At 60.4% G+C, this 8,611-nt stretch overlaps 2 protein-coding genes across 6 annotated transcripts in view; one reads left to right on the top strand and one right to left on the bottom strand.

Annotated features, from left to right (window-relative positions):
* The window catches only part of PPP2R1B (protein phosphatase 2 scaffold subunit Abeta), a 35,029-nt gene that overhangs the window by 24,364 nt on the left and 2,054 nt on the right, over nt 1-8,611 (top strand). Inside the window, exons 17-20 of one of the 5 annotated variants that reach the window (XM_029957145.1) lie at nt 1,175-1,206; nt 2,426-2,437; nt 5,389-5,469; nt 6,096-6,182. The exons of 1 other annotated variant lie outside the window; for it this stretch is intronic. In XM_029957145.1, coding sequence (XP_029813005.1) covers nt 1,175-1,206; nt 2,426-2,437; nt 5,389-5,469; nt 6,096-6,182 — 212 coding nt within the window. Of the gene's footprint in view, nt 1-1,174; nt 1,207-2,425; nt 2,438-5,368; nt 5,474-6,095; nt 6,314-8,611 lie in introns of those variants that run through there. 3 more of the 5 variants (XR_003915386.1, XM_029957141.1, XM_029957143.1) reach the window with 3 other exon arrangements.
* Nucleotides 4,097-8,611, bottom strand: part of SIK2 (salt inducible kinase 2) — a 122,994-nt gene continuing 118,479 nt past the window's right edge. The window contains 1 exon segment of the mRNA XM_029957140.1: nt 4,097-8,611. This exon segment is cut by the window's right edge and continues 100 nt beyond it. Coding sequence (XP_029813000.1) covers nt 8,335-8,611 — 277 coding nt within the window. The 3' untranslated portion in view covers nt 4,097-8,334.

Here is an 8,611-nt window from a genome sequence, read left to right as displayed (position 1 = left end):
AGGCGGCGAGGCCCCGGGGAAGGTAAGCACGCGGCCCGGGCTGCAGGCGCGCTGCGGCCACACGGCTGCGGCGGGGACCCCGGAGCTGTGCCTTCAGCCCCCTCCCCGCGAGCCCGAGGTGTCAGGCCCCAGAGTGTGTCCCAGCCCGTTGCCCTCCTCCGTGTCCTGCGTTCCGAGGGCCGGGCTGGTGGGCGGGGTCGCTTCTGGAAATGGGGGGCTTCCGCTCACCTCGGACACTGCTCCCCCCGGGCAGCTGTCTCCCTGCAGGGACAGCGCCATCTCTGTCACTCTGACTGCACAGGGGCCCCAGGCCCCGTTCGATGCCAGTCTGCAAGTTTTCTGCTTACAAGTAATAGCTAATTGAAGCTGGTGCCGGCCACCGCCCCGGGGCTGTTAGGAGGTGCTGTATGCCTCACAAATCCAGTTGACCTTGAGCAACACGGGGGTCGGGGCGCTGACCTGCCACCCCCTCGCTGTTGAAAATCCACATAAAACTCTGGACCCCCCAGACGTAACCACTGATCGCCTCCTGTTGACCGGAAGGCTCACCGACAACGCCAGCAGTGGACGGACAGGGACCTTGTATGTTGTGTCTGTCACCAGTCCCCACGGGGTCTGCAGGATGCCGGGGAGGGAGCCGCGGTCACCGGCTCCGCACAGGCCTCGCGGCGCTGGGCTCGCCCGTCCTCCAGTCGCCCCGGCGTCTCCCTCGCTCTAAGGAGACTGAGGCCATGAGAGCTGCTTCCTGTTGTTCAGGCCCCGAACTGCGGTCCTTCACCCTAGAACGTTCTCTCCTTCCCGGGAGCCTGCGCTCTGTTCTCCCAGGGCCGGAGCGCGCCGGTGTGGGGTCCCCCCCGCCCCGAGCTGCCCTTGTGGTGGCCGCACGCGGGCTGTGCTGGGGGCACTCCCTCGGTGGGGGGCCTGCTCTGCTCCTGGGGCTTCGGGGCCGCTCGGCCTTCACGGCCCGGGAGGGGGGTGCTGTTCGCGCCGCCGTTTCTCGGGGGGTTGTGAGGCTCCCCCCAGTCCTGTTCCCATCGACTTCGGAGCCTCCCGGCAATGGAGGCCGCTGAGGCTGCAGCTCATTGAACCCAGAAGACTCCCCCGCCTTCCCTGCCTTCGTTTCTCTGAAGGAAGATGACCCGAGGGTGAGCTGGAAGGAACTGAGCGTTGCCAGGCAGGGCCCTGCGTGTCAGGGGCCGCGGCCAAGTGAGCGATCCAGGAAGTCATCCGGTGGGAGCCAGAGATTGTTCTTAACCCCTCCCTCGCCGGCCGCCTGGGCCAGGGGACGGGAGCCCGAGGCCAGCGCCGCTTCCTTTGGTCGCAGGGTGCCCGCTCGGGCCTGCGTCTGCAGAGCCGTCTCTGCCCTGGATGTCACACGTGCCGCCCACGCAGGACCCGCCGCGGAGCAGCGTGGCCGCGCGCGTTCAGCCACCTGGTGGCGGCGGATGGGCTGTCCCCTCCTGCCAGGCGGGGCTGACCTTCTGGCTGCTCCGTGGTGAGGGTTAACGGAGAGTTTGTTTATTGAATCACAAAGTAGCTGTCACATGATTTTAATCAAAACACCATTTCCCTGACAACAGTGATGTCAGTCTTGTTATTGCAGGAAGGAGCAGCTGTGAGGGACACTCAGTCTCCACACAGCCTGGGGCTGGAGACTCGAGTCCAGGGAGGCGGCCCAGGGAGGCGGCTGTAAATAACGGGGGCAGGCGCTGGCCTGCCGAGTCCCGTCTTCCCGCGCTCCCTCCGTCCAGCACTCATCCCTCCTCCTGCAGCCCTTTTTCCTTCCACCTTTGTTGCCACTTGTGGTTTTCCCGGCTTTCCTGAGTCTCTCTGGGCCCCAGGACCTCTGGCATCTCTGTCCTCCGTGCTCAAACCGGGCAGCTCCTGCCAGCCCGAGGTGGGGCTGCTGTGCAGTTCGGCCATCTGGGCTCCTGCTCCCGTCCCCCCGGCCATCTCCGGAGCCCGGCTCTGGATGCCTGGAGGGAAGTGGCCCGGAGAGGCTACCGGAGGCCAGTTGGAGCAGCGCCCTCCGGCTCTGGCCTGCTCCTGCCACCGTCCCCACTGCGGGAGCATGGGGACCTCCGCCTCTCTGCCCAGGGTGCAGGTGGATGGCAGAGCCTCCTTCCGGGTGGGATGTGGATTCTTCTAGATGCTGTCCCGCTGTGGAGCCCGTGGCTGGGTCTGCCCGGGTCACATGACGGAGAACAGAGGAATCCAGGAACTAGAGTCCTCGGTTCGCAGCCTGGAGCAGGTGCTCAGAGCAGGGCAGCCACTCTCAGCCGGTGCCAAGGTCTCCCAAGTGTCCCACAGCCGTGTCTGAGTTTGGTGTTGGGGGGTCAGGAGTTTGGCGAGAGCAGGGCGGGTAGAGGGGAGACCGTATGACGAGCCGTGGAGGGGCTTTCTGCTTGGAGGGCGATGCGCTCAGGATCCTGGCAGGGCTGGCAGTGCCCCCTCGCTGCCTCCGACGCCGTCCCTGGCTCTGTCTGCTGTCCCCAGGGGCCCTGCACAGCCTGGAGGTCCTTTCTGGCGGGGGGTGGGGCCTCCGGCAAGTGGGCTGGGGGGAGTGAGGCCCTATTCTCCTGGCCGAGCCTCTGCTGGCACCGCGACCCTGCCCCACATTTGGGGTTCTCTGGGTATTGCAGGGCCGCTCCTGTGGGCGTCACCCTGAGGAGCTGGCTGAGGCTGGGAGCTCAGGGTCCCCTGCATGGTGGGCTTCTAGGAAAGGCCTCAGGGGCCCTTTGTCCATTCAGCGGGGCCCTGTGCTCAGCTGCGCAGTGGCCCTGGCACAGTAACGGACTCAGTCCTGAGGGTCGGCGCCCTCTACCCAGGCCTGACAGCATCTGAGGCCCCATTATTCATCCTCTTTGAGGAGGGAGAAGAGATGGAGTCAGCTCTCAAAGCCTCCTGGATGGGGAGGGCGACTGTCTCTGCGAAGGGGCAGGGGCTTGGGGCGTGAGGCCTTCCGAGCCTGGGCAGGGCCTGGCCCGCAGCGATGGCGGCGTGCTGGTGTGTGGACTGCAGACACCGTGGCCCTTTGGAAGTGCGGGCAGTGTTGGTGAGTCCCGGCCCCGGCTTGGCCCCGCAGAGACCCCAGGTCTGGGGCTCCGCTCTCCCCAGGGCGCCCTCCCGCCTCCACCTGGGCCAAGACCTTGGCTCACAAAGGCCCCCCAGAAGGACCGGTGCTCTGGAGGGTGTTCAAGTCAGGGGCCGGGCCGCCTAGTTTCGGCCCTTCTCTGCTGGCAGCTCGGTTATTCCGGCCTGTACCCCGGGGTTGTTCTTGGCAGCACAAGGATGATGGAGAAATTCGGTGGGAAAAGGGATAGTTTGCAAAACACTACTACTGAAATTGAGTGCTTTACTTAGAAAAAGAGGCAACTGAAACTCAGGGTCACCAAGTTCTTTGGTTGCCCAACAGGGGTAACAGCCTTTCAGGGGCAGGACCCAGCACGCAGTACTGGGGCTGAGCAGGTGGGCACAGAGGCCCGGTCTCTCTTGCTGCACCGCCGCACCCCTGCAGCCAGCAGGTGATGGGGGGGGGCCTGCAGCATGGGCTCAACTGCAATGTCTGAGTGAAACCCGATCCCCGTCCCGTTGAGCTCGCTGCCAGAAAGCTGGCTTCTGCGCCGCCCTTTCGCTCAGGGTCTGCCCGAGGTGCCTTGGCAAAGAGATCCTCCAGCCCGGAGGGCGCTGGGCCGGCGCCCGCCCCCCGGGAAGGCTGAGGTGTGCCCGCCGCCCGGGCGAGGGACCAGCCATTGTGAAGACGTGCCAGGGTCTTGCTGCCTCCCCCCTCCCCCGCCGACCGACCGTGCCTTGCTCTGTGGCTTGAACTTGGGGAGCCCCATGCGCGCACCGGGCTGCCGCTCCGAGCCCCAGGGGCCCCAGGCAGCCTGTCCCCGGAGGCCGCTCCGCAGTGGCTGACATGGACCCGCGCTCTCCGGAGCAAGGCATTACTTCCCCTGCTGACGTCAATGAGAACATGATCCGCGGTCGCTCCTGGAGCCTGACTCCGGCACCTTCCACACTCCGGCTAAGTTCCACTCGAGGCCTGGTGCGGTCAAGGCCCCTCTCCTCTGCCTGACATTCAGATCACTCGGGCTCTTAGAAAACCAGTTGTTTTTATTTTAATTCAATTTTATGTTGGAAACATAAAAACAGCACATTTTCCTTGCAGAAAGTTACCCCCTTTAAATTACCATTTGATAACAAAGATCATTTATTAAACTGCATTTTAAGCAATTTTCTAACATTGAGAAACAGGTTACATTTTGATTTTTTTTTCCACATTGGAGCTATTATGATTTGCACTCAAAATACCAAAGCTATTGAACTCACCATTTTTTCTTAGTAATTAAAAAAACACACACACAGAAAAAATAACTACGATTAAATTTTTAACTCTTCCACGAACCAAAGACCACCCTCCTCCTTTCAAAAATAAGCAAATAATCTTGCCTTTTCCGCAAAGTGCAAACATCTCCCTCGCTGTTCTGTCTTACATCGCGGTCCCCAGAGGAGCAAACCTTTCCTCTCGGGGGAGGCCTGCCCAGGTGGTGCTTGCACCCACAGGGGGGGGGGGGGGGGGGGGGCGTGGTACTTCCCTTCTCCCGCCCCCCTCCACCCCTCCCTCAGGCGAAGCATTCAGGGTAGGTTATCTTTTTATCCCTAAAAGCGTCTCATCAGCCCTTGTGTTGAACAGACCTTCACTGTAAATAAATGGTACGGCCCCTGCCCCTCCGCAGGGCCGGCTTTCCAGATTCTTCCCCTGAGGGCCTCCCTGCCAGGAGCTGAGCCCACAGGCAGCACGGAGCAGAGGGGGGTGGCTTGCCTCCCAAGCCAGATAAGGCCAAGTGGAAAATCAGGGTGCAGGGCTCGAGCCCCCCCTCAGCCGGTGCTTAGCTAAGACGGGGCTCACAATGCTCCCAGAGGGGAGAGAGTGCCAGGGGGGTGCCCGGAACCCCAGAGCCTGTTCTGGCCCCTCCTGCTGGGTCTTGGGTTCTGCAGCTGGGTGTCCAGCTAACTTGACAGCCTGGTCAAGACGAACGGAAGAACGGCCCGGTGAGATGTGTGCGGATTACTGTACAAACCCTCTCCTGCAGGCGGGCCGAGGACCGGGGTGGGGGTGCGGGGGGAGCAGACCCCAGCCTGTGCCCCCGCCCCCACCGGGGGCTGCAGGCCAGGCAGGACCACACCAGCGTGCCTGGCAGAGGGGGTATGCAGGTGAGAAAAGGTTTTGTCTAGTTCAGAAACAGGTGGTTGATACTGCTGTGGTCTTCCACCCCTCCCTCTGGTCTGTAAAACTTCTAGAAGCAACACAGTGATCAAAGATCCCTGCCTATACAATGACTCCAACTCACTACCTGTTCTCCAGTTTTTACCTCTGATGTCTAGGCACACAGAAAGCGAGCAGCTCGGGCGGCTTCCGAGGCGGCAGTAGAGGCGGCCTGGTTTGGGGGGACAGACGCAGCCAAGGTGAGCGCCCCGCACGGGTCCGGGGACACTGTACGGGCTCGAGAGGAGGAGGAATGTGCGATCTGGAGTAGGATGTCCTTTAAACCAAAAGGGTGCTTCCGTGTAATGGGTGAGAGACACTCTGAACGGTAACCCAGGGCGGACAGGGGTGACCTTGTGCTTAGGTTCCGCGGCCTGGACTCGCAAGGGCCCCGCCCACGAACCCACTCATTTGATGTGGCCACAGCCCGGAGCTGTTGGCCCTTCCGCCGGCACACCCTGGCTGCACGCACCCCCCACCCCCGAGGTGCTAGGGAGCTAATGACAGTGTGGGGACAGAGAGGGAGAGGCCTGGAGTCGGCTTGCTCCCTCCCCAGAAGGGCACAGGCCCTGTCCCCCGACTCAGGAGGCGGCTTAAGTGCCCAGGGGGTTCGATTTCTGGGGAACAGAGGGGGGTCTGACTTTGTCTTTCCAAGGAGGCCGAGTGGGATACAGGGTCCTTTAGGAAGAGGAGAGCCGAGCAGGGGCACCGCGGAGAGCCTTCTGCCCCCGGCCCAGGGTGCTGCATGGGCCGTGCACCCCGGGGACTCTGCAGAGGCGTCTACGGCCCTTGCGTGGGGGGGTGACACCCTGCACTTGCCTTCCAGGGACCGGCGTGTCAGCTGCGTGTAAATCCTCGAGACGCACTTGCCCTGCTGGAAATCGCAGACCTAGTGCCTTTCTCCCGGGATTAAACAAGAACATAAAAAATAAAGTACCACACGTATTGCACTTTTTGCCAAATGAAATGTTTACCTCCTGTTCATCTCACCAAAGGCTCTTCAGACAAGCCTGGTTTGCAAGACAGTAAAGCTAATGATGACTATACAGTAGTGTACACGCCGCTAACGTGAAGGACTGGAAGGAAAGTCATGATTTCAAAGTAGCCTCACAAAAGGAGCGGTTACTTTAGTGTGTGGGGGAACTGCCTGGAAGTGTACAGAGGTCACGAGTTAGGGGACAGGTCCCACGGGGCTGGGACACCTGACTGACCACCACCAGCTTACAGTTCAGTACAGCTGATCGCTCCGGAATTGAAATGAGAAAAGCAAAGAGGAGCTCACGACACGGGGCTGGCAGGGCCGGTCACGCTCTTCGCCCGGGGGAGGGGGGGGGGTGCCTCCCTGCCCTGGCGGCCGCCGGTAGGTGCCCTTCCTGCGGACCCCAGGTTCAGTCTGGAAGGCATTTTAATTCCACAAATATTATAGCGCTTGTGTAGATTTTGGAAAACTATCCTTTAGTCTAAACAAATCAAGCCCCGTTTCACAACCGGCTTATTCTGCAGAGACTGCAGACAGGTCAGAGATGGTGACGAAGGGGTGGCGTGAAGGGAATGATGTTCTCTATCTCACAAAACCATGAATCTTCAGCACGAAGAGGAGTAAATGACCCCCAGAAGGACCAGAATTCATTCCTCCTGGATTTCTAAGCCCCCCAAACAACAGTCCTGCACAGCACCCTCTCGTGCGCCCCGGACCCTCACCCGCCCAGAGCGTCTCGGTGCCGCCGGGCTGGGGGCGTCTCCTCCCTGGCCCCCGCAGACGACAAAAGAGGAAAGGCAACTTAAAGGTGTTTCTAGATGCAGCATCAGTGTAGTGTCTCTCTGCTTTGTGCTTTGGGGTGCTTTGTGCTCAGCGCAGTCAGCTGTGGCTACGACAGGCCGTCTGTCCTGGAGGACAGACGCCCGTCTGCCAGGAACGCTGGGTGGTTACCCGTTCCTTCTAGGTGTAGGATTCATGAGCTGGTGCATCTAGCTTTTCCTTACTCTGACCAGGGCCTTGGAGGGGTGAAGGTTACTGTCACTAGTCCGTGAACGTGCTTGGCAGGCCGTCTGCTGGAGGGCTAGCACGGCCGTGGTTTTGAATATTGCTGTAATACTCAACATTTCATTACAAGTTAAAACTTTTAAGGAAATTTAGAACGCGATTCCCACATGGTGGAAAACAAACTCCGAAGGGACTTTGGATTTAGCATCGACATCAATGGAAAACTGTTGGTCTCTACAGAAAAGAAATAATTAAAGCGTGGTCTGGGGGAAAAGGCACGGCACTACCACTGCACAAAGTTCAGTTTTCTTGTCCTTAAAATTTCTAAGCCCTATATGAAACTGTCCAAATATACAAAGCTCCATAAACTACTAGCAACACAGAGTGTAAAGTCAAAGTAGTTACTACATTTTAAAGGAGCCGCCAGGCCCTCTAACCACCACCCGCGCCCCAGCAGCAGCCTCCACAGAAGACTCTGCAGGGTCTGTCCTCCCCTGGAACCTCTAAAGGGGGTGGGGTCACTGCTCCCGCTGGAGACGACTGCCATTCTCAGGGCTCGGTCCCGGCTGTCACGTAGCGGCTCCCGAGCCCCTGCTTTGCAACGGTCTCGGGGACAACCCGCGCCAGCAGCTTCAGACAGAGGATTCGATGCGTCAAATCCCACTACTTATTCTTGACTTGCCTGAACTTAACGGGCCGTTGCTTGGCTTCAGTGAAAAATATATTGCATTTTTTTGTTTTTGGGATGTTTCGCCCATATCTAACGGCACACAGTTGTTCACCAAGCTTTCCACCGGTAAGGAATTGGTGTAGTTCTACAGAAAACCTAGCTCTGGCCGTCTTCCTTCAAAAATGTCTGTCGGTGCCTCCCACCGGTGCAGGCTCCACTTGACTTCGGCTCCGCCTGTGTTCCCGCCCCGGCCCCACAACCCTGGCAGGGCCCTCTGGATCCAGTTGGGCGACGTGATTTTTCTCCATTTGGGAGAGGGGAGGAAAGTAAGCTTGACACTGAAAAGGCTGGAATAAAAATAGAAATCCACATTCTTCCCTCGCGTGACCCGCCTCACTTCCCGCGCAGAGCTTAATTCACCAGGACGTAGCCGCCGTGCTGCGGGTCCACAGCCTCCAGCATCTCGCAATCGAAGAGTCCGGGGAACTCGGCAAGGGCCAGGGGGTCGTAGCTGGAGGCGGCCTCCTGCAGGCCTGAGCTGCGGGGACAGTCCGGGGCCTCGAGGCTGCTGGGCGCGGCGGCCTCCATGGGGTACTGGCAGGGCTGGGGGAAGTCCGGCTCGGGCGCCGCGGCCCCCGGCAGCTCGCAAGTCTGGAACGGGAAGCGCAGGGGGGCGGCCCCCGGCGGC

The sequence above is a fragment of the Suricata suricatta genome, chromosome 11 (assembly GCF_006229205.1).
Source record: "Suricata suricatta isolate VVHF042 chromosome 11, meerkat_22Aug2017_6uvM2_HiC, whole genome shotgun sequence".
NCBI lineage: Eukaryota > Metazoa > Chordata > Mammalia > Carnivora > Herpestidae > Suricata > Suricata suricatta.
Note: the sequence above shows the minus strand (reverse complement) of the source record. Positions and strands in the feature narration are given on the sequence as shown.